The following is a 26,108-nucleotide window of genomic DNA, read 5'->3' as shown; positions in this document are numbered from 1 at the left end:
TAAAACCAGAGGTTTTCTGCATTAGGAATGCAAAGTTATGGACTGATCTAAAATAGGCTGGAGCTCGTACAGAAAAAAACTAATGCTATATTCACAGAAAAGAGAATCCCAGGATCATATAGGTGGGAAGAGACTTCCAGAGATCCCTAGTCCAACCACCTGCTCAAAGCAGATCCAGCTTGAGCACACTTCCCAGGACCTCACCTAGCTGAGTTTTGCACATTCACAACCTCTCTAGGCAGTATCATCATCTTCATCACTGTTCCACTCTTCCGTGAAATCACCCACCTGCTTCTGACCAGTGTTTTAATTGCCAGTGACCAAAAAAACATCTTTTTAATAAAAGTTTCAGGTTAGTCAGCAACAAACAATTTGTAAACTGTGTAAAGACATCGCCTACTTTCAAGGGAATTATACACTTAATGTGGATTATTTAACTGCAGTAGTTTCTGTTTATTTTATAATCTAGATTAAAAACATCGTAACATTTTACAGACTAGAAGAAAGACCAATTACTTAAGAAAACCACCTATAGTTCCATTTGACCTAGAAGGCACAGAATGGTGTTAGTAAAAATTGCACTTTAAATTGAAGCAACACCAGTCTCACTGCCTATAGCTGGCAGCAAAAGATGTTGGGTGATGAAGTTGACCGGCCAGAGACACAGTAAAATATTTTAGAGGACATTACACTGACCAGTATAGTCTGATACCACACCACATTGTAATTATTGCAAAGAAGCAATAGGAACAGAAAGGGCAGCACTTAGGTGAAAGAAAATGGCAACACCAGCCCTTTTCCCTGAGAAAATGACATAGCCTCCGACTTGTATGACTGCAGAATTTCATCAAAGCTAAGCTGTACTGAGAAAGAAACTGAAAGAATTGAAATTACATTCAGATGTTACGTTTCACCGTGTAAAAATGATGTTCAGAATATCAGCACTGTGGAAATTCAAACCCTCTCCTCTCAGCAACTTCTAGGAATTGGAGCAATGGTAAATTAATTTAGTTTGCTCACCATTAAGTTCTGGGATATGCATAGCACATTAGTCAGAAGAAACATTTGAAATAGGCATTGAGAAACACAGAGTTAAGTTTCAAACAGGATGAAAAAGCAGCTCTTCTGGCCATCTCGTTTGGCTATCCTAAAAGCAACCCAATTTTAAGAACTTTCAGAAGACCTGGGATTCGTTCATACACTTTGGTCTGGAAAGGTGTGCCACAAGGTTATTGAGCAGCAACTGCGCATGAACGAAGTGGGAATGAAAGAAGGGCCTTGAAACAGGGAAAGTTTTAAAACTATTCAGTTCACTGAGCTGAAGGAGTGGATGTGAAAGTAACTACCCATTACAAACAACTGCCATAAACTGAGCTTTATCTCTTTCATGGTATGATAACATAGCAATGGCCAAGCAGATTTTTGTGTTTTGTCTTGGGCTCGGAAATGCCTGGTCTCTGCACAGTGGCAAGGAGAGCAAGCAGGAAGCACTGAGGGCCAAACGCCAGAAAGGCATGTAGAAGTGAAGATGGTAGAAAGAGGAAAGTCATCTCTTTCTTGGCCTGAATGATGCTACTGCAGTGATTTCGTGGTATAGCCACCCACTGTAAACATACATGCTGAACAACACATGGGCTTGTAAGGTACCGGAAGACTAAAGTTTCTATTAGGGTTGTAGCATCTGAAAGTGGCTGCTGGGGCTGTTGTCATCTGCCTTCCCCTCCCCTTCTGCTGGGCTAGGACAAGGCTTTAAGATCTGTAAACAAAGCTGCAATCAACTGATGAGTCTCAATCTGCAAATGAAAGGTCTCCCCAGCTTCAAAGTTACAACTAATGGGCCTGTCCTGATGAAGGGCCTGTACCAGCTCCCAGTTGGTATCCTCTTAAAAAATAAAAATGGCAAAAGTAAATAAAACCAGTGAAAAACAAACAACAAGCAACAAAATCCCAAACCAAAAAAAAAAAACAAAACAAAAGATTCTGGCAGAGAATCAGCTAATATCTAACTGGAAAAAAAAAAGAAAAAACTGAATATGAGATTGTTTAATCTTCATGTACTAATGGGGTTATGATACAGAAAAATGCAAAAAGCATGAAGTGTTTACTAGCTGACTTTATGCAAAAAAAGCACAAAGTGTTTACACTATGAATCAGAAGACGTAATGGAGCTTTAATAGAAGATAATGCATGCTGAAAGATTAAAAGAGCCCTGTGCATCATCTGCTGTGCTGTGTCAGCCAGACGCGCTGTACCGTTCATGACACTCCCGGAGCAGAAAGCTGGGGAAAGACTCCAGTCCAGTTCACAGACAAATCTGCACCAGGTTTGAAAAATCACTCAGACCTGCTGAAGTAAAACCTTAACAACAACTGCCTTCTGAAGCAAAGTCTGTAGGTTTGAAGGGAACGGGCTGAGGAGGGTCACAGGCAAAGATGGGTTACAGTGGGCTCAGTGCCTTTGGTAGTACCTTGCTTTCAGAGATGAGGAGAAAACAGTAAGGATCAGCATCAGCCCTCTGGAGAACAGACAACTCGGTGGAGGATGTCCTATCAAGATGAATATGGCTCATTCAAGAATTAACTCTCTACTCATCTTCTACCTCAGTTTTTTGCTGCTCATCCATTTAAAAAGTAAGATTTGTTCTTTTTCTTATTGTTCTGACATGTCCTCTGGGTAGATTTGCTAGACGTGCACTTCCAGCAGGAAGCTTGTGTTGTCAGAAGGCTTTAAAAATTTGATGGAGATGCCAAAAAAAATTTGGTCCAGGAAACTAAGTTGTATAAACGCATTGCATGATAGCTTTCCTGATCTTCACACTTAAACTTTTTTCTTAAATGAAGAATGAAAACATTTTAAATATTTTGCTTCACATATTGAAAGTACAGCAATAAAGCGTTCTGATAAAATTCTAGCATGTTGATACCATTCATCCAATAAACTCAAACTTAACTCTATAAAAATAAAAGTATTTTGCTAAAACTGTACAAGCTATGTATTTTAGCAGCACCCATTGCTTTATTATATAATCCTTCTCTTAGCTTTTTAATTAAAATCCCTCCAGAAAGTAGTTATTAAACAACTGATATTTGGGGTACTAAATATCTCCATTATGAGAGAGTATAAAAGTCCAACTATTTTTAATAGAAAAAATATTTACAGCAAACTTCCACCTAAACAGAAGTATGCGAAGTGTTGGAAGTCACAATGGGTTTCCTTGACAATTCTGTCAGATGGCTGAGAGTAAATCCAAGCCAAGGAGGCTAAGTGGCCTCAGCTGGTGAGGCTGATGTATGTTTATGAAAAGCAGTAGCTCTTAAACATGCTTAAAATGAAGACAGGCAGGATGTGTGTCTGTCTGAGAAGGCTGTTTGATTTGCGTATGTTGAATGTGAATTGCAGTAAGACAAAGCTTTGAGCAGCTGCCATTAAACAAGAAGACTTGGCATTAGCGAGCGGTGTTGTGTAATCTGGGTCACCTTCTGTTGCTGCATCACTCAAATTGTTACTTGGACAGTTTACAGCCCAAACTAAATTAAAGACTGAAAAGCAAACAGATGCAGTTAGATCAACTGGCACTGAAAAAATACCTACTTTGAAATGTAGGAAAAATGGCATACAGGATGTAAAAAATACAGTTTTACCCTTGCAGTTTTCTTTGTCAGGCATCTATTGATGTGAATCAGCAAAGCCAAAATATTCTAAGTTATCTCACAACAGGACTTTCCAGGAAAAGAGAGAATAAACCTTCCACTTTCAGAAAGTGATTTTTAAAATATGTGCACACAAGGATGAACAACCAGAAAGTCTGAGACAGAATCTGCTGTCTAATTAAAATGAAGTAACAGGAATGGCGATAATTAATAAAATTCATTTCTAAACCAGGCATGTAATTTAGAACAAACCATAAATGCTGCAGGGATGGAGGTAACAAATCAGGTGTTTATAAAATTGAAACAGTCACACTGAAAACATCACACACAAAGAAAGCATTGCTAGGATGTAAATGAGAAAAAAGCCTCTCAAAAATCAGTTAAAAAAAAAAAGACTACAAGTTTTGGCTTGGACTTCGGCTGAGCTTTGCTTAACATAGGATATCAAAGGAAAGAAAACTAGTCATATGTCATCTTGTGTCTTTTGCTTAACATAGAAGCTGGCTAGGGTGACATTTCAGATGTGGCATGAGTTTTTTTCTCTGGTATATGGCCATATGGCCAGTCTCAGGCTAGAGGCTTTTCAGTCTTGGAGGACTTGCTTTTCCCCAGGTAGACTTGTGGTTGTTATAAATTGATATAATACAAATTGATATACCAGTGTGCAAAACCTACAGCAGGAGCCAGAATCAGGCTCAGGAGCATCTATCTGCGCACTGTACGTGATAATCTTGGGGGTATTTTCTCTCAAGAAAGTCTGTATGCCACTTGAAACTCCTGAGAACTTCTGTAAATAAAAACTAAACTGCGAACAGGTAAAGCAGGTCGATGCAGAACTGACTGCAATTACTGACTAACTTCCTTATTTAAAAATTAAAGGTGAGAAAGACCAAGAGCAAAAAGCAGTGAATAAAGCAGAACAGAGATGATTTCCAATGTGTATAAGCATTGTATCAACCAGGGTTGTTTTTAAGTCAATTGAGTAGACTTGTCTTTCCCCAAAATATTCTGATCATAGGTACTACTTAAAGTCTATCATAATTATTTACTCTAAACAACTCAGGAAATACATAGTATTTAGAAGACAAGTTTTCCTAAAGCATAACTGCTTATAATGTTTCTTCCTGCTCATCCATTTTCCTGAGGTGAACAGTGGTATGCTTGATTGAGAAGTGGGGGAGATACAGGTGGGACACTACAGGATACAGTGAAACATAGATGGTACACTACAGAATAGTAGATCCTTTACGAAAAGTTGCAGTTAATTTAAAGCATTTTGCAGGAAAATTGTCACATAAATATTCTAATATAGCATAAAAGTAATAGGTTGAACTAAAGAAATTTAAACAAATTTTTCAAAAATAATTGTGTTCCCTCCTATTTGTAGGATAGTTAGTTCATATGTACTTGGGGGAGATTATGAAATACTATTCTTTAATTCCTATACCATACTAAGAATTAAACTGGTGGTAAGCTTTTATTAAAATCTGGCTGTACATAAAGCTTCTATAAAGCCGAAAGTATTATAGAACAGTCCTGTCACTTGTGGCTCCTTTTGAAAACACAGGATGTGTAAAAATGATACTTTACATTTTTTGTCACTGTTAACACCACTTAACATCAGACTGTACAGTGACAGGATTACAGCCTGTAAATCACAAAAACAACAATTCCAACAAGCAATACTTTTATTTTTTTTTAAACTTTAATTCTAATTATATAGTTCTGAGCATAACTATGCTTCGAAAAGCATTTTAGTGTAGTCTACCATAGGCCCAACAGATGCATAATGCTGTCAGGTGCAACACCTGCACAAATACGAGTATGGATGCTCATAAATGCATGCACTTAGTAAAAAAAAAGACTACCTATAGTTCCACCCCTGCAAAGTTCTGTTTCCAAACCCATTCCTCCAAGTGACATTATCATAAGCAGAGAACTATGTCCTAGGAAACATGTTAAGAAAAAAAAAAAAAAAAGATTTTGGTGTTACTTGTTCCTGTTTTATTGTAGTAGAAGTTCCAAGAATGCATGGTTCTGTTAAAATCCAATATTTAACTCAGATCCTGATGTAGGCTTTTATGACTGTCACCTGTGCCAGGTACACCCCAACAGATGAGCAAATACAAGTGTTTAGCAGACGTGGGCAGTAAACACTTTCTTGCTGCAAAAACCTTTCTGTTAGGGACACTGGTTTTCTTGGATCTTAAGGATGGTGGGACAATTAAAAACTGCACTTTTAGTTGGTGTTTCAAGGGAAATGTGAGACCTCAAATAATCACAATGGTGTTGAAGAGCAGTAGAAATTAATTCCTCTTTCTGTCCTAATTATATATGTATTAAAATATCTGACATTAACTTGTGATGCAGAATTGCTCTACTGAAATACTAGCCCACTTTTTAATGTATCACTAAGATTACCGTTTATTGGTATGTTAAAAAGAATGGATTTGGGCAGTCTTAAAGTTTACTTTGCTTCTGGGAAGTGAATTTGCACCAGATAGAATTCCTGCTGCCTGATGTGCCATAGAATTGATTCCGTTTTACCGCTTTTTTTCAGCTGTTATTTGTATTCATTTGTGACACCCAATAAACCAGATTTGTTAAAGGAGGAAGTAATGGTCAGCTTTAAAGAAGGAACTCTTTAAAGAAGAGTTTAACCCTTTAAATTTAAATATTTAAAAGAATTTAAAGAAGGTCAACTCTTACAGAACACCACAAGGCTCACTTTTACCTCTGAGAAAATTGGTTACAGAATCTTTTAGAGGACGACTTGTCTTCCTGGAATACGTCACTTTTCATGGTGTATTGATTAATGCAATACCTGGAAAGACTTAACTGAGGTGATACCTAAAACAACCATCACAGAGAACCCTACAAATAAAGTATATTTTCCAGTTCTCTTAATGTGAAGATGGTGCTCATGGTTATGATTATTGTAGCTCTGTATGTAAGCCCTCAATATAAATTGAGGTTTATATGCTGCATTAATTGCAAACAATTTGTTTACAAAAATTACACTAAAACTATGGAAAATTAATCTGTGGTGGATGCAGAGTCAGTTCTGCATGAGAAGAGACCATGAATCATTAGATGCCATAGTTGACAGGAAGCACGTCCCAAACCCAGAACAGCATTGATAAATAAATGCTTGTCTAGCAGCATTTTCCGGCATATAGCTCTGGGAAGAAAGTTGCTTTAAAAAAAAAAAGTGGGGAGAATTATGACAAACAAAGGTATAATTTAGGCATTGATTTTGGAGGTGATTCTGTCTAGGGTCAGGTGCAAGCTCACAATTTTTTTAATCTTAAACCATTTTGGAACAAGACATATTTCCCTGTTAAATTTCTATTTTCAACAGCCTTTGTAATGGATAATCTATCCGTAATGCAGCATTATCATATTTTTCATTTGACAAAAATAATTTCAAAACTATATATAATCTTTTAACCATTCAAGTGACTTCATGACCTTTCAGCTGAGCTGAGAAAATCCCTATTGATTTTGTAATTGTTCCCCCAAATGTTGATAAATTAGGAATGAAATTTCCTTTGAGATTGCTATCAGTGTGAACCAAGCTTTATTTGCACCCCTTTTCTGCCCCTCTGAGACACCGAGTCTATGCAATTTTTCCCTGTGGAGGAGCTCTTTTAGTTTCCTGCAACTATTCCCATTACTAAACTTCTAATTAATGCTTAATTACAGTGTTAGGAATAAAGCTCTACTTATAAAGCAATTTGTGGTTTTGCTCATACTGCCCATCCCTCATGCACACTCAGATGATGCAAGTAGCTTTCTAGCAGAGCATTGTTCAGATGAGCTTCGGATGCGTTCATAGCAGAGGCAGTCTCTTCAGCAGATCCTTGTTAGCTTGCTGAGGAGCACATTGCCTGTCAGGGCTGCAGTCACCATGCTGGAGCACAAGCACCAGGAGCCCTATGGCTTTTCCCTCTGTTCTCGTTGTTCTACATTGCACCCGTATTGTATCAAAAATGAAATGTTTTTCAGATGCTTGCCATTATCCTAAGAGAGATTAAAGCAACAGCTTCCTGACCCAATTACAAGGTTTTGGTTTTTCCTCTTTTCATTTATGTATCTCATTACGGATAACACCTCTGTCTCTGGAATCAAACAAAATCCTGAGAAGGTAGTGTAGCAGCCCTATAATTTTTGAACAAGGAAGTAACTTGGTCAACCTTGTTCCACTTGCATAAAAGTGACATTAAAAACATCCCAACCACATTTATATTTAATTTGTTTTTAATATATACATAAACCATTCAAAGGTGTGTCCATCCAAAGCTTACAACTATATCTAGCTAGTCACAGGTGCATGGGGGGGGATTTGGTGGCCTTTGTTTCCTATTTTTTTTAAACAATTCGGAAAGTTCATTAGGAATGGCTCAGGTGTTTTTTGTTTGATTGTTTTTTCTCTTTTAAAAATTTGTCCATAAGTGACTTAGAGCTCTCTATACCCATTTCATAAATTTACCGTGGACACATTAGAGTAGATCTGTGCTGCAGACTGAGAGGAGTTAGTGAAGCTATTCTAGTTTTGCAGTGGGGCAAAACCCACTTAGAGGAAGCAGGAAGATCCCTGGTGGCCACCTGAGCAAAGCTCTGCTGTCGTGGTGCCTGGTTTTAGCCACAGCCAGAGCACAGCCCTGCTGACTTATCTTTTATCTCACCATAAGTCAGACCAGGCCAACATCAGTGTGAAAGCACTTTTTTTTTCTTGACAGTGCAAGTATTGAAAGTAATTTTGACAATTTTTGGATTAAAGTGCATATTTCTGGCAAGCACGGGTTGTTTCTTTCCTCTTTGTAACCCTGTCTCAGTTAACAGAGCTGCAAGACAGAAATCCAGAGTTGTTAATTTTTGTTAGACTTCATAAACTTCTGTATAACTGCAGTGATGTTATTTCCTTCAAAATACTACAAAACTGAATTGTCGGAATAAACAGACCAATTCATAGCAGGCATACATAGATGGTCACATTAAATATGTCCCTATCGAAAAGCTATACAAAAAGGCAAATACTGTCTGTTATGACATGTAAGACATCAATGCACTCTTCAGTACAGACTATATCCCATTTTGTGAGAAAAGCAAATAGGGAAATTCTGAAGAGGGACAGAAGAAATAGGAATACATTTAGAAAGATGTGACCTATGAGAAAGGGTCACAGGAGAGAAGCCTGGAGGAGGACATGATTACCGTCTTTCCTACCTAAAAGGGAACAGCAATCAAGAAGAACGATGCCAACAGTTGCATGCCGTAAATTCCACATGCAGCGGGCAAGACTGAAGCGGACTTTCCCAATTGCAGGATAATCAAATCTCTAGATCAGAACATTTAAATGAACGGATTAGATAAGTAACTGCTGGAGCGTGCCCAGACTGCTGTTTCACAGCTGGCGTTAGGCAGCCGGAGGGCAGTCAGCACCGCCGCCGGGGTACCTGCGGAGACCTCAGGTGATGGAGACGCAGGGGTCCCTGCCCGCCCCGGGGCTGGGGGCAGGCCGGGCACAGCTCCTGGCCGAGGCTAGCAGATGGCACCGCAGCTGGGGATTATCTGCTGCTCAAAACAAAGGCAGCCAGGCACCCAGCCCCGTTTGGTGCACGATCAACAACGCTGTGCACATTTCAGCTAGAAAATAGTTTACTCTCATTCTTGGAGATATCAAGCATCCACTCGATTTTCTGGTACTTACATAAGCATTTATTATTATAATATTGAAGGCACTCATTCCTATATGGATAGACAGCCCTCATGCTAGAAATCATGTCTTGATTGTATACATAGCCATAGTTTGACTACCAGATTTTGGAGTCAAATCACTTTTTTTTTTTTTTAACTTGTAATTGAAGTATACTTAATATATTGGCAGTACAATACAAGGTAATAGTAATAAATGAATAATAATATCATTTTTGTAGTAAAATGAATAATTAATAATATCATTTTTGTAGTAAAAGGGCTGAAGAAAAATAAAAAATGGATTACCTGCTAAACCTAAATTTTACAGCCAACTTCCCATAAAAGCACAGTGCAAGACAGGAACCTACTGCAGCAAAAGGCATACCACAAAAAGTCCTAGAAAACTCTTTCAGCTGATCTTTCCTGACATACTACAACAAATAATGATTATTCTACAGTTCTTCACCCTGTTGTTCATCTAGGAGAAGCTTAACTTTTTAGGACAATAAGCTCACATTTAAAAAATGCCAAGGTTTATTAAAAATATATATAGTGCCAACTACCAAGCAACATGCATTAGTCCATTCCCCTCAACACTTAATATGTGACATATTCCTTCTAATAAATAACTTTGAGCAACAGCAGTCTAAGTGCCTTTGATCCTGCTACAGGGGGTTGCAGGCCAAAAACCTCTCAATGATGCTTCTTTGTTTTCTTTATAATTCACATCTCAGCATTAAAAGAAAAAAACAAAACTGTTTAGACAATGCCTCAATCTCTAAGCAACGCTGATTATTCCTTTTATTCTATGGTGGCCCAAAAAGGGAAGAAAGGCCCTGATATTTACATTTTCTACAGGAAGCCTCTAAACCTAATTGACTCATCTAGAGTCACAGGCAGTAGGCAGCAAACAGATAAGTGATGTGTATTACTTTCTAGATTGATATTACAGATTAATTTGTTGTTTTTCCAAGACTAACGTGTTTCAATCAGTCCTCACTGCTGTTTTCTCAGCCACTCACAGAGCCATGACACGTGAAAGCCCTCTCAGAGCAGCAAACAGTGAAACACCCAGATAAGCCTTTTCCCAACGAGATTCTTCTGTTTACTTTATATTGATTATATTTTAGTCACCCATAAAATGGGTCAACAGAAAATTTGCTTCTGCCTTTTGACAAACACGACAATAGACAAGGCTTCTCTGCGGGCAGCCTGGCAGGCGGTGACATGCACCACGCAGCTGCCACTCGAGCTCCAAAGGGCTCCTTCGGGCTGTGGCAGCAGCATGATGCTCTCCAGGCATCAACAAAGCAAGCCTGTAGTCGCTGCTGCTGCAACTTCAGGGTTAGGGCAGCGCCCGCCTGCCTGAAATCTCATCCACGTGGACAGAAATCGAAATATTTCTAGGGCTAAATAATTCTGTGGGTAGAAAAGGGGCATGGGCTGGGGCTGCTAACCCACTGTGTGTAATGTCCCCGCTCCAGCAGCTAAGGCTCAGAGGCAGAGCCCAGGCAAGGCACTTGCCTGGTGCGGTCTTCTCTGCTGGAAAGTGCTGTGCTTGAATAATTGTGGCCTGGGTGGATGCTAACGGGAGAAGCTCCTTGCTTCTTTCTGCTCTTCCTTCCCTTCCCAAGGCTGAGCATACTGGAATCCTATTCCCTTAACCTTTCCTGGAATAAAGGCACAGACAAAGCATCTTTAATTGCATTAGTCAGAGTCTGAAAACAAGATGCATTCCTTCACAGTGGGAATACCAAAGGCTGGCTGCTCGCTGAAGTAGTTAAGCTCAGAGCTGCTCCAATTCAGATTCAGGCTGCCCGGAGAGCTACAGGAGACAAAAGGCAGCATATATTGGTCATACTCTTTCCTCGACAGCTGTTGTTCTCCCTTGTTGGGGTTTCTAGCAGGGATGGTAGAGCACTTCATTAGCTCTTTGTTCCACAAGGAGGGCCCAGAATTTGACTGTAACACTTCACACCTCCTTTCTTTCACTGTGAGTTAGAAGACATTGAAAACAACATAATTTGGCAGGGAGTCAAAGCAAGGACATAGAAAGATAGACAGTCATCGACCTGTGAGGATGCAAACAACTGTAATTTAAGTAACCTGCACTGATGAATTAATCACAGTAGGGAATCCAAAACTCGCACTGTAATAATCTAGCCTTGAGAAAACATCTGTATGCAGCAATAGCTTCAAGTGTGTCTTGCTAAGCTTTGTGACAACTCGTAGGTGCTTAAGCAGCCAAGTACTGCCCTTGCTGTGGCTAACCACCCGTGAACCTGAACAAAGTTAAGTGCCCATGCTGCAGAAAGATGAAAGCAGGGTCTGTTACCAGCAAAAAAGCCTGGGGTATAACTCACCAACCTCCTGAAAGCTGGAAACAACCTCGGAGTATGTCTGGAGTTATGCACGTCACCGTGCTGCTGCTTGGACATCAGCCAGGTCTGGTGCAGCAGTGGTACAGCTGTGTTAGCACTGCGCTGAATCTCTCAGTGTGAGCTTTTGCAGAACATGTTAGCTGAGGCTCTGGGTCACGTTAACACAGCTGAATGGCACCTGGATTAGAGCTGGCTCAAAGCATGAAAAAGGAGTTCTGTCTGTACCTACCCATGTACATCTTGTTATTTATGCAGGCATTTTTCCAGGGTCTCTCTTAAATGCCGTGCTAAATATCCCACAACAATCCACTGATGATCCCATTTTGGTGGGGTGGAATAGGAAAATGGAGCTCAGGATTACATGCACAGTTCTGGAAATGTTGATTACGTGCCACAGAAGATGTAATTCAGTTGCAATGGCCAAGATATGGAGTCTACAGGCCATGTAGCATGCAGTTCCTCTTTGAGTCTGCTGACTCCAAGAGCTTTGAGATGGGAAAAAACACTGCTGAAGTCTGATACAGTGTACAGCAGTCCAAACTGTAGCTGCTCTTCTCCAGCAGCCCCTTACCTTCTTTGATGCCCTAATGTATATTGTACAGAAAGAAGATACACCAAGTCTCCTAAGCTAAGCAAACAAAGGTCGCATAACAGGATAGCAATGACAACGAGGGAAGAAGCCAGAGAATGGCATCGATATATCAGAAATTACATCAGTAATATTGAATGGAAAGATGATGCATATGGCCCTTGTAGGCTCTGTCCCAATTCAGCCTACAAAACAATAGTTAAAGTTGAAAGTAAAGCTATCTTCAAATGTAGGAAAATATGAAGAACGTGTTGGTGGGAATGATAAACCAAAACTCTTTTCTGTCTACTCGCATACTTATTTGGAGCAGTATATCTCATGAGAACAGACAGAAAATAGGTGCCTCTACAATACAACTGCAAAAAGTAAATCTGGACAACACTTCGTAGGACCCACCAATTCAAACTTTCTAGCTAAACGCATTCCTTCTCTCACATTAAAGACTGCTGACATTTGTATGTCTTTATTCACTAATGGTACTGAACATTTTGCAAGCCTCTGTCTGTGTAAAAACGCCCTCTGCTTGATGTAACAAGAACTATCTGTACTGTTCTCTCTTGAGTATGTCTTAAATGTCTGATTCAATTTAGTCTAACATCCAGCCGTTCTAGAGCTCATTGCAAAGTGCAAGAAGAGCGAGGTGGCTAAAATCAATTGTTATTTCTGCATTCAAATGGCTGATTCCAAAGAACACTGAAGAACAAGTAGACATCCCAGAACTTCTGCCATTGTCTATGCTAGTGACAAGTGGAAAGACAGTATTTAGGTGAAAAACTTCATGCAATTAAACATAAGAAAAGACTGGCACTAAACACCTTTGGGGAATCTTTCCAGCAGACCAACCTAATAACCCAACAAGCGACGGAAAGAAGGAAGAGGCTGCAGTTCTGCACACGTAGCAGAACAAAAACAGATCTATCACTGTGGTTGTGTTCTAGCCTGAAAACCATAAGAGCTCCTTCAGATACTGCACTTCATTGGGGGAAAATGCACGTTTACTCAAGTTCACGTGACCACTTTCTGTCCTTGAAGATCTCTGTAAGCATTCTCACAGTCCAGTGACTTATGAAAACTGCTTAGAGTGGACCTCTTGCATCCCCCAGCTCCCAATTGTTTTGATGCAGTAAGTGATCCATATGTTGTAGGTACTTCCAATATTCCACGTATAGCATTCAACAGAGCTGATTTCAGTTTTACTTAATCTGGTTCACCTTTAAAAGTCCACTGGTTTCAGCGAAGATGCTGCTGTGCTGTCCAGTTAGGGCCAGCATGGCTTTTCTTTACATAACAGAAAATTTGTGGTTGCAATCAGGAGTGGCTTCTTTTCAAGCAGGTGGAGAATGATGTTCTTTGAGATACTTGTGATGAATCAGAAATAGGACTACACTTATTAATCTTCACTAAAGAATTTGACTGGCTGGCAACATTGCTCTCTGCTCATTGTATCTGAGCTCTTAAATTAAGCTCTCAGTAATCTTCATTACTACTAAAACCAAATGGATGCTGTTATCATAGAATCATAGAATATCCCGAGTTGGAAGGGACCCATAAGGATCATCAAGTCCAACTCCTGGCACCGCACAGGTCTGCCCAAAATTTCAGACCATGTGACTAAGTGCACAGTCCAATCTCTTCTTAAATTCAGACAGGCTTGGTGCAGTGACTACTTCACTGAGCAGCCTGTTCCAGTGTGTGTCCACCCTCTCAGTGAAGAACCTCTTCCTGATGTCCAGCCTAAACTTCCCCTGCCTCAGCTTCACACCGTTCCCATGGGTCCTGTCACTGGTGTTTACGGAGAACAGGTCACCTGCCTCTCCACTCCCCCTCGCGAGGAAGTTGTAGACTGTGATGAGGACCATTATTGGACTTCACAGGAATTTCTGTATAGCATACATGGCAACCAGTTAGAAACTTTTGCATTCTGAATTGTATCTTTATTTCTTCAGGCTTGCATAGAAATATACTGCTCTAGCAGAAATCCACATGATGACCTGCCAAAGCTATTTAATTATGCCTCAGTGAGACTTGCGGTGTCACCTTCTCTACAGACAGAGGAAGCCTTCTCTTACTTTTATTAACATAACTATAAACACTTGGATAACAGAGACTGATTTTCCTGTCTTCTTTTAACCTTGCACATCTTTTACGCCATGGCCCTGAATCAGCCCAAGGAATGCTGGGTCCTCACGGGTGACTGCGTCTTTTCTGCAGTCACTGATGAGCACCAGCACTTCTGTTAACCATAGGCACGAGGTTACACATGCTTACAGTGAGCCTGGTTTCTAGGATATAGGTGATTTTTAAATAAATCACTATGGACAGTTATGAGGAACTAACATACCATCGGTAATAGGTGCTAAGCTTTCTGCTCTAGTTGACACTGCTTTGAGCAAGTGGGTTGGACTGGATCACCTCCAGGAGCCCCCTCCAACCTCATCTGTTCCGTGATTCTTTCCTCTGAGCCACTTCAAGTTGAGCTGAGGCCATTACTGTGGTGCTAGTATAGCAGTCACTTCAGGGCCTAAATCAGAAAAGCCATCCAACCGACCCTGGAACATTTATTAACATTCAGTAACAAAGAGATTATTAGAGCTTGCAGAAAGCTGGTTAGTGACAGAAAAAATGGAGGATGGAAAATAAGATGGGAGAAGAAGATTCTGAAATATATCTCAGACCTCATTTGAAAAAAAAGGTGCAAGAAAAACCAGTTACTAGCTTCATACAAAAATCCAGAATCTCCACTCCATTACCACTTTAGAGCAGACTTGGTACAATACCTCTTCAGTCCCCTCGCAGAGCAGTAGGAATACAAACAGTCCCGAATGCAAACACAGTCCCCCCAGGCTTGGAAATGTATCCTGACATCAAGGCTGACAGTCTTGAGACAGGGGAAGCTCCTGCAGAACAAAGTAATGAATGCTCAGCTGCCCCAGGAACATCTGCAAAACCTGCCACTTGCCTTTTAAAAAAATTCGAGTGTTTTTAAGATCTTGACCTTGATGAGAGGTCCAGTGATTCAGCCTTTCATACTGCAGTCATGCCCTATTCCAGCTATTACATGCCTCATTTCTGTTAATCTTCTCTAATTAGTTCTGCTTCTCAAGTGAAGTCTTTGAATCTAACATTTTCCTGTGCTAATAGTGAGGGCTTTGCTTTCATGTTCAAGGTCAGACTGGTGTTTCACCCTGTGAAACTCATTTGTCCTTCCAGCACTTACAGCTAAATATTGAGTTTAAGTTTAGTCTCTCTCAAAGAATTTTACTGACTTTCAAGTTATTGTTAAAGTTGTGAATGTGCTAAAAGCTAGCACAGTCATGCAAGTGTAGAGGAATAGGCTCCTTTTGGATTATTTCTTCTCCTTGCAAATACACAGATTTTTTTCCCATAGAAATATCTTCATTTTTTTCCTCAAGAGGCATTTGTTTTTACAAAACATAAGTAGATTGAGCGTCAGTGTGTAAGTAGGCAGCATCTCACTTTTACAGGTGAGAATCCTGAGTTCGAGAAGGGTGAGGTGAATACCTCTCATTCAGTGGGAAAACTGTGAATACAATCCAAAATTATCTTCCTGTTCCATGTTCGAGCTACTAAATTTAGATCTTACATTTCTCACTTCATATGTTATAAACACATGCATATATATATATATATACACACACACACTTACATAGGAAGGGAGACACTTTTCCAGATTTGTAATGAGCCTGAGAGAAACTTGAGACCTATACTATAGCAAGCTTTCTTTTTTATAAAATTATTATTTATTCATTCTTGCAATAAATATAGCCAATCCTTGTTTGCTGTTTCCATTGCTAACTGGAACAATTTCCTTTGCACACCACTTTGATAACTCTTAGCCTTCTTTTATGAAGGGATCAATGCACTCTCTAGTCACATGCCATCCTACAGTCTTCCCTTTCTGAAGACTGGTGAGATGCAGCAATTTCTAGAGGCACGCAATGGCTGAGGTGTGAACAATAACAGGAGGAGGCATCTGAGGCACTCTTCTCCAGCTGATGCTCGACTCAAAATGGCAGATTATTTTCAGGTTAAAAAGAACTTGTCCAGGCAAGGGGGAAACTCAACATTCAGAAATACATGACTTAGGCTACAATAAGTTTAAGCAGCTTACTTAGAGCACTGCTGCTGCAGCTATGGACAAAATTTGCAGTTCATCTTAAAAACATCACCCAAGTTTGATGTTTTTAGATTTAACGTGGTCATACATAGCAAATAGACATAATACAGGAATAGGATGACATTAAACTATCAAGTGTTTTAAATGGTTACTTTCAGTTATTTCATAGGCAACAGGTCAGAAAACCTGCTAACTATTCAACCTTCTTCCTTACAATAAAATAATAATAAATATGTAAATGAGATATTTAGAAAATACTTAGCAGTTTCACCTTTAAATAGCCCACTCCCAATTCTCAAGTCTGAAAATACTACCCACAAAGCATTTTGAGAGGCTTATGGTAATGTAACCCTGGAAACTGTAGGAGTGTTTTTTGTGTTTTTTTTTGTTTTTCTTTAAACCTCTTCAGTGGGATTTATAAAGACATTCAGAAATCACTAAAAATGTTTTTTTTCCCCCCAGAGTTGAAATGAGAAAAAGCACCGTACACATGCATAAAGAAAAAAAAAATCATAGACTCACTGTGATATCAGTGCTTCATTTTAAAAACTGGAAACTATTCTAAAAGTGAGCTGCACCTCACCCTGAAAGAGCCTTTTTGAATCCCTGTTCTTTGACTTTTGAGAAAGCGTTCTTGGTACGAACTAGAAGCTTAAATCAGAATGGTGTCCAATTGATAGGGAACACAGTCTAGAAAATATGGGACTGGATTTAGGTAGGAAAAGCACCCTTGCAAATTGTTTTTTTCAGTCAAACTCCGAGTTGTCACCCAGACATGTTCACGCAATAACCTAGATATCCCCACTTTCTTCTCTCCTGCTTATGGTGACAATGATTTTATCATAGAAATATTTTTTTCTATGGAGCACTGAATACTGGCAGTTTTCTCTTTCCCTACTTCAAAGCATCACCCTTATATATTTGCCTTGACACTGTCTTCACATCATCTTGACATTGTTCTGACACGAAGACTCAATCACTGTAGCAAGCAGCCATGGTAATGCAAATAAGGAAATTGTTATGAAAATTGTTAGGGAACTGCGAAGAATTGTATACTAGCAAAAATAAGATCTTGCTTTTTCAAAATCATATCCCAAGTAGGTTTTAATAAAAGCTGCTTTATGAAAGCTTTAGCCAAGGCTGGCAAAAAACAGCTCAGTTGGCAGTTGTGGATTCTGTACCTGAAGTTCAGATGTTGAAGTGACAGCCACTCTCATTGCTCTGAATTCAGGTCCTTTATGAAAGCAACATTGGCTCACCTCCTGGGCATGCAGCCTGCTAGAACAGTATGAGGTGTTGACTTGAGGAACTCCTCAGCAACTAATTTGCAGCCCTCTTCAGGGCGTCCAGGAAAAAAAGATGAAAAGATGAAAAAGAGTGGCTGGAGTGTTACTGCCCTTTGCTAATAATAAAACACAACTTACAGAAGTAGCCTAGAAAGAGAGTATTGCCTATCAATTGATCAAACAATTGTTGAATGTTGTTGTAGGAGGCAAAAAAATCAGCATGTGTGAAGTAACTTTAGGAAGTTTTATGTACCAAATAATCTAGGAGCGGAAAAAAAAAAAAAAAAGCAAACTACATTTAGTGAAACTCTGCTCAAAGAATCTGCTCAAAGAAAAGAGAGAAAAAAGTTTTGAAGGGCAGGTGTACAAGTCTGAAAGAACCTTGGTATCGAGTGCATCAGTATTGCTTGTACATGCAGATAAAGCCCTCAACGCTCCTGGAAGGCATTGCTTAACCAGGCACGTAGAAATAAAATCACGTCACTATAGCAACTCCAAACATAAAAACATTAACATTTGGCATCTTTTAGATGCCAGAGAGCAATAAACACATAGAAAAGACCGACCATTTGAAAAATTGTCAACGTGCCTGAGATTTTCAGTATTTTAAGAAGTTGGGAACAAACTTTTAGTTCTGTGTTTGTACAATAGCTAGGACAACAGATTTCAGGAAATTCACCGATGTCAATAAACGTAGGTAAAAGTAGGTAAAGAATAGACCCAAACCTGGAAATCTGGAGCTACGCTGAGGATCTCAGTCACATTTTTAGTGAAGCTCATGGTGACCAATTTCTTAACTGTTTTGTGGACTGCTTAATGGAACAATTTCTTAACTGTTTTGTGGGTAGATACAGACACAATGAAGTGCTTAGAGACCACATACGTTTTTGACAAGTCAAGCTTTAGTTATTTTGTCAAATGGCTGAAACACACCAATTTGAATAAGAATTCTGATCATTAGGAATCACATTATTCCCCACACACACATGCACAAGAGATCTCTGCACATAGGCAGCTTTGATACTAATCCAAATATCTTAGTACTTTTAAGAACACCTAGGTAATACAACAACTCCTTTATAGAACTATATGATACTTGCATACAACCCGCATCTTACCTGAAAAGCCCAGTGAAAGCACATCTACCGCAAAGCAGAGCGGAGCCCATCGGCAGGGCAGACTGCATCGCCTGGCAGGCGACACGCAGCGGTTCCTGTGGGTCAGACAAGCATGAGTTCTCCAGGACAAGCATAGCTCTCCCTCTCCTGCTCCATTACTGCAGCTTGCTTTCTTGCCCCTAAGGTAGCTAGGGAGGGGAGGTAGTCTGAAGCTCGGTTCCCTTTGCTGCAGAGCCCCAGGCCTCCCTCAGAGAAGCCCTGTGCCTCGTGATCCAGGTGAACAAGTAGCTCTGCATAGAGCAGAGCACCAAATTGCCTGGGTAGGGCCAGCTGCCTCAGTGCTCGGGATAGTAGAGCTAGCAGCTAGGCACTAACTTCTTCTTACAGAGCGTAGGTTCTTCACTAAAGCCTCCCAAACTGCAGGACTAGCCTGCCAATGGATGACTGAATAACCAGATAGAGGCTCGGGCTCCAGAGCTAAAAGAAACCTCAACCACCTCCCACCACCCACCCCATTAGCACCCTAATGAGCCAAGGAGGGGCAAGGGAGCAAAAGTGCTAATTTGTAATCTGCTGACTGACCTGCAGCTGGCTCTGCGTAGCTGCCCCAACAGGTATCTGCCCCAGGTTGCTGATAAAGTTAACATTTTGGTTTCTCGAATGTAAGCCATACATGCTGTACATGGAAAATATAGTGATTCGTGCATCTAAGCAAGTATATTTATCACAGCAAGGTGAAAAAAATGTTAGTAAAAATTTCTTGCTGCAACAGAATATACAGAAATAAAACTCTCCTAGTCAACAAATGTAATTTCTGTTGATAGTAGATGACAAAAATAAATCAAAATATGTAATTATGGACATACAATACTAAGATTAAACTGGGCATGCACAACTACAAATGGATGCTCATCAGTTTATTGCTATTTGCCACAGCTGCCATCAATTTTGTGGCAAAATTCTTTTGTTCAAACATGATGACTAAAGCACAGGAAAGACAAAAGAAGAACAGAAGCAAAATTAGTCTAAAGTATTATTAGCAGAAACAATATGCTTCCATTTATCCAGAGGTAAAATTAAGCTTTAAATACAGATATCTGAGATCACATGATGAAGCATGGCTCTATGCAATTAATAAATAAGACACAAAGGAGAGGGCCCCACACAAGCACAACCACTTTTGAAATGTATATTCTATAGTCCAAATGCTGCATTGGATGGTGTTGCTCTAACTGCCCTGGAAAGTTAAAGGACAAACATTTTAGTACTCCCTTCTTAAGCTGTTATGCCTATGAGCTCCCTTGATTATTAATGGAATAATATTTGTTAAAGTAGTCTACCATGGCCAAATCAATACCAAAGCGTCTTGAAAAGACACCACAGCTGACCCTTTAATTAAGATATTTTGTTCCTTTTAAATGAGACACTGTTTTAGGAGCACAGTGGCAGTGCCTTGTTCTGTCCAAGACTGTCCATAATTAATAATCCCACCGATCAAAGGAAATGTGATCCTAAGAGAAAATGTCTTTTGAGAATCCCCAGGTGCTAAGTACCGCGAATTGCTTCCCAATCTGTTCTGCAGCCTCTCAGCACAGTATGCTGTGTGGTGCCCTTTGGGATCATCAAACAAGCCCCATCATGGAGCTCTCAGCCAAAATGCCCCCAGTGAGACAGTCATTAGATATTTATCACATATTTATTATTGCCATCAAAACTTTCTTATTTTTTTCTGGTCAGCCCTTTATTATTACACAGATCTCATTTATTTATATAGCGTAATTTAATACAAAGTAGGGGCAGGATCCTGCCCTATAAGGTCCTCTGTACTGGTAAGGCAGGACAGGTATCACTGTGAGAAAGGGCTCTGCACCCAAAATACAGTATTCTTTCTCCCTGTGTCCTGTGAGAGGATTTGTGTGACACAAGGCTCCACTGTCACTGCAGCAGGGAGGGATAAAGCATATCTCCAGGGGAACAGCAGGCCAGAGCAGCTTCATTGTCCCCTGGATCACTCTAGAGCGTGAGAATTTCAGCACAGCTCTGGAAGCATCTGGGTTACGCTGCCAGGCTGGTGCCTGGTGACCCTGTATCTTGGGGCTACAGCTACTACAGTCGCTTCCACCACGTTCCTGTAACTTCCCACTGCTGCCTGGCAAACCCCAGTCTGCTTTGGCTCAGGTCTCAGAGGAAGAGAAGAGGAATGACTGGAAAAGATCTACGGTAGGAAAGGGAATTGGGCAAGGAAGGAGAGAGGAGTCAGATCTGTTGCTTACATAAATAAAATAGAGGAATTAAACGAGATTATGAACAGAGAAAGTAACCGCCCCCCCCCCCCCCAAAAAAAAAAAAAAGATAGCACTATACTGATTGCTACTATATAGTGTTTAGTCATGCTTTAAAATTTTATATCCTTTTACTGGCAAATGCCACGCTGCTCTAATTTTGATGAAGGATTGCTGGATATTATTCATTTATAACAGGTATTTAATGCCCTAGTGGCAGGAGTTTTTTATGCTAAAACATACCCCCTCATTAGGCTTATTGAAACAATTTGCCTTTTAGTGATATTCCTCTAATGTGAGAGGAATTATTCCTTAGTGTTCCCCACAGAAGGCTCCCGGGCATGCCCTGATGCTGGTGAATCTTGTTTTTCCATACCTCTACAATAAACACCTCACAAAGGTTTCAGAGAAAGCCCTAACGGCAGAGGGGATTTTCAATTCCTATTCCTGCTGTTACTTTGGGCCGGGTGACTCCTGTGAGCGTTGGCCCTGAGCCCTGGCAGCCAGATGCCCGGAGAGGGGATGTGCTCTGGGCCTGACAGGCAACAAGTTGCAGAAAACATCCCGTACTTGAGCTGTGGGCAACCACACAAAACCGAAGACGAGCTTGTGATCTGTTACCTCGAGGAAACTTCAGGATAAAAGGCCAGTCTGACATCCCACTTCTCTGTGAGGACAGGTTCCTGATGCTTTGAGTTAGAACAGAGACATTAGTGCTGTAAAGAAATCAACTGCCTTGGAAAACAACTTTGGCTATGGCTGTACTGCTAAACGATCCGCTAGATGATATATCACAATACTGAAGTTTCCAAGCACCAGGCATAAAGATGGGGGGTTGTAAACAAAAAATATCTCTCAGGTCTTTTCTGTTATTGTGTAGGAGTGAGGGAGTGAGGGAAGGAGAACTGTCCTTCAGTAGAGCATCTGGACTAGAGTGGCACATACAGCCTTGAACTCTGAGGAAACATCAGGTGACCGAGCCAGCCCGAGCTGTGCTATGACACAAAAACATGCCAGGGCTGATGACGGCAGAGGCCCACCAGCCCCGCCTGGGCTGGCAGGGGCACGAGCTCAGCAGCTCACTTTGCTGTGAACACCACTACACAGACCAGTCATCGTGCTCTGCTCTGAAGTGAAAGGAAGCCAAACAAGCCACAGGAATAACCATGTGATAAAGCCAGCTCTTTATCTGTACAGGATGGTAAATGTCAAACTGGGGACTTTGTAACTTCACTTACTTTGTAAGTTCACGAATATCTCTCTGTGGAAAAAGAGTTTCCGTTGTCCCTCAAACTCCATTCAAGACAAGTCCTCCTGTGACAGAGAAGACAGTATGAGTTTTATTTATTTTTTCTCTCTCAGCTTTTTGTTTCATTTGATTATACTGCATTGCAATCAGATGCAATTGAGTCCTAGGTGTCATCGAGCAAGAGTTTGGCCAGTCCTATCGAGGACTGTAGTATGGGCAAGGAAAGGGTGGTAGCTGTTAGGGAAAGTTGGAATGACAGCCCTGCAGGTTATACAGTGTGTTGGGGGTCAACATACAGTTTTGCCATTAATAAGCAAACCATTCTTGAAAAAAGAAGACAGGAAACCATGATGGTCTGCAGACCAAGACTAGTCTGAAATTTAATTTCATGTGGCTTAGAGTCTTCTTAGGATCTGTTTCTGAACTTACTCTAGAAATAAGACATTCCCTCCTCATGTAAAGCCATGAACTAAATCTTTCATCATCAGTTTCAAGTCAGAATATTTTTAGGAGGCCACAATATGCTTACCATCTGCTACTCTTGGAGGTGAGGGAAGCTATCACAGAGGTCACCTTGGAGCAGTGACCATGGTGGAGCTTCACTCTTACCTGAAACTGTAGCACTCTCTCCTACTGGAAAACCCCACATTGCAGCATCCTTCTCTCAGGTCTATGACTGATTTTTACCTGTGGGAGGTCAGTAAGAGCAACTGGTACAGATCACGACCATATCATCATTCTCCACCAATCTCAAGGTGATGGTTTTGGCCTCACTGGTAGCAGCTCCCAGCATCAGAGCTCAGCAGGTGGAGTTTCTGGTTGCACCAGTCTCCCCATTCACCTGTAGCCTGCCCTGCAATACAGGAGCTGCAACTTTCTTCAAGTAGTCTCTAAATCCCAATTCATGATTATCTCATGTAAGGAAGAAATCATAGCTGATATCTATACAAAAGGATTTAGTAAATAACAGAAAGGGCTAGGATGTGAACTCCCCTATGAAGGTTACTACCCTGCAGAAGAGTGACTTTGACTCCTCTGCACTCTGTACATTGTAGCTGCACTGAGGCTTTCTTCTGATTCGTGTAGCATTTAAATCACTGCGCTCTGTGTATCCAGCAAAATAATGCTAATCTGCCACAGGGCTGATTGTTTTTTAAAGTCTGGAGAGACTAGAGAAGCAGCATCATGATTTTGATACAAGAGTGCTGTTACATTGCATGAAACTGAAATTGTGTGAGAAAAGGACTATACATTCAGTGAGCCTGGAGGGACAGCATGCACTCCGGTGGCTGTGTCATCAGTGTGACGCTAATCAAAAGTTGGAGCTGATCTTGTTGTTCTGCTGCATTTTGTTGACTTCACCAAAGTTTAGTCCTCAGCTGTGTTACTGAGAACCTACTGGAGGCAATCCCCACATCTGCACACATCAGTACACAGCTCTGCACTTAGAAACTTTAAAACATTCGCTTCCTTACAGACTTCAAAGCAAGTATAGCAAGCCAGCTAGAGGACGGAATAGATCTATAAAACCCTTATGCACTTTGTCATGGTTTTCGCCCCTGTTCTAGTGTATGTTAAAAAACATCATTTTCTAAATGTGTGCTTTGTTGCTAGAGGTTTGGCTGTGCAGAAAGGATATGGCATGTCTGACACAATATGCCTCAATGGCATCTTCTGGTTATCCAGATGCTATAAAAAGTAAGTGCTTATGCAGACAATGTTGACTGGAAGTCATCAAAACCTGGCTGTCAACATATGCCTGTTCATACACCTGACCATAACATTTTCCCTATGATTTACCAGCATTTGACCAATGAGCTTACACCTATTTTCCGGAAGCAAAAATTTAACCATGACTTATGGAAATGAAAATCTAAGATTCTGAATCTGTGACTAACAAAGTGGATGTGAAAATATCCTTCACCTGAGGAGAAGTTCTTGCCGTATATTACAGATCTTGATGCATTTCTAACGCTGAGGCCTTTAAGCGTATCCAGTTTTGACTGGGAAAAAGAAATCACACCTGAATGGGTGTTACAAACATTTGCAGCTATGTACCTTTATGTGCTAGTGTATGCCTTCTCACATTAAGAAAAATATTAAGAGGCAATATGAAGAAGGCCACCCAGCTGAGCCCCTGGCAGCAGCAGCCAGGAGCCCAGCAGCAGCCAGAGCCACAAACCATTTCCAGACACCAGAGGAGCCGTGAGGCCTGGTGTCTCTCAATGCAAGATCTGGCCTCTTGGAGATGCAACAGCTCCTTCACTTCCCAGTTTGCATTATTTGGAATTCAGACAGAACCAGGAGTAACTGGATTTCACCCAAATTCACAAACTGACAGTTTATGCTATTACTCCCCATGTTTCAGAAAATCTCTCTGTTGATGCAGAGAAGCGAGACCATGTTTTCGTTTCTGCAGCCCCTCTGGGCTCTGGCACCATTTCTCTTGTTAGTTTGCTATGTGCCTGCTTCCAAGGTGTATGTTTTCCCCCTCCTTTTTATCAAAACTGTGAATGCAGGTGGTACCCATCTAGCTGCAAGCATTGCTCTCATTTTTCCAGTTCCTCAGCACCACATGCCCCCATCCCTGGATTCACATTGACGGGTTTGGAAATGCCAGACTGTGCTTCCATTAAATTTAAAAGGTGTGATGCTCCCATCTTTTAACTCTTGAGAGTAAAGCAGGAGCAACACCTTTCACAAAAGAATTCCAACCCCCCCCCCATCAAACAAGATCATCAGTGTGCCAAAAAAACTTGCTAATGGCAGGCAATACACAATAACATTCTGAAGTATAAGAGATGATTCTGACTACATTCACAGCCCTAAAAAAAATCACCTAGTTTTTACATCTTTATTCTACAAAACATTTTCTCTCGCAGATGAGACCTTTACACACAAGGCTCTGTCCTGAGTTACATGTCGAGGATGTCCCTAGCTTTACTGAAGATCTAGAAGCAGTGCAGGCAAGAAAGGCATCAACTGAATCCTTAGTACCTAATTAAAATTGTTTTAGATTTTTAGCACAATTGATTATCCATGTTCTTTGCCTCTGAAGAACTGATAGAAAAGGTGATCTGAAGCTGTCCAACAGATTCCCTCCACCACATATTGCAGTTATTGGTCACCTGCCCATTGATCTCCCATGTCCCTGTGTAGAGGAATCCTGCTCTATAGCATTAAGAATAAATTCTGCTGCATCAATTCAACTAAAAATGATCATCATTACACTCCTGTCTTTACTCCTCTCCAGACTTAGAAGATAAGAACATACCATGAAACTATTAAAAAAGGATGTTATATTCCAATAGAGCGTATACAGTAGTGGGGATTGCACAGCAGAACCAGGTTTAGTTTCTGATCAATGTTTATGCCACTTATTGCAACTGGTATCAGCTACCTTCTGGGCCTGCATCTGATATAAACAAAAATCCCTGCGCACAGTAACAGCACAATGATGGCTATGCACTATCAAATTAAACTGCAGTGGTGCACTAGGTGTAAAGGTAAAAGAAAATAGTGGATGAACTCATTTATTCATATAAGAAACCTGTGTTCTTGCCCTTGACTATGGCTTTGCTAGTAGTACCATGCCTTGATGACCAATTGGACCAAAAATCTTCCAAAGTCAGTCTGCAGGATGCCTGCTGAGCTCACGGGCCTGATTTTCCTCCTGTTCCCAGCATAGACACTGCAGTATGATACAAAATAAAGT

The 26,108-nt window shown here is 40.6% G+C and overlaps 2 protein-coding genes across 5 annotated transcripts in view; one reads left to right on the top strand and one right to left on the bottom strand.

Moving 5' to 3' along the window:
- LOC310903668 (uncharacterized protein) overlaps positions 1-26,108 on the bottom strand; it is a 98,482-nt gene that overhangs the window by 11,339 nt on the left and 61,035 nt on the right. Inside the window, exons 6-10 of the mRNA XM_083847313.1 lie at positions 22,383-26,084; positions 21,766-21,833; positions 19,445-19,538; positions 18,863-18,957; positions 15,098-15,217 (exon numbers count right to left, since the gene is read on the bottom strand). Coding sequence (XP_083703439.1) covers positions 15,098-15,217; positions 18,863-18,957; positions 19,445-19,537 — 308 coding nt within the window. The 5' untranslated portion in view covers position 19,538; positions 21,766-21,833; positions 22,383-26,084. The remainder of the gene's footprint in view (positions 1-15,097; positions 15,218-18,862; positions 18,958-19,444; positions 19,539-21,765; positions 21,834-22,382; positions 26,085-26,108) is intronic.
- Positions 1,080-26,108, top strand: part of CRB1 (crumbs cell polarity complex component 1) — a 101,413-nt gene continuing 76,384 nt past the window's right edge. For all 4 annotated transcript variants that reach the window (XM_083847275.1, XM_083847274.1, XM_083847273.1 and 1 more), the window contains exon 1: positions 1,080-2,630. In XM_083847275.1, the coding sequence (XP_083703401.1) occupies positions 2,555-2,630 (76 nt within the window). In that variant the 5' untranslated portion in view covers positions 1,080-2,554. The remainder of the gene's footprint in view (positions 2,631-26,108) is intronic.

Source organism: Anser anser (assembly GCF_964211835.1).
Source record: "Anser anser genome assembly, chromosome: 8".
Classification (NCBI taxonomy): domain Eukaryota; kingdom Metazoa; phylum Chordata; class Aves; order Anseriformes; family Anatidae; genus Anser; species Anser anser.
The sequence above is the reverse complement of the archived record's forward strand: the minus strand, read 5'-3'. Positions and strand labels throughout refer to the sequence as shown.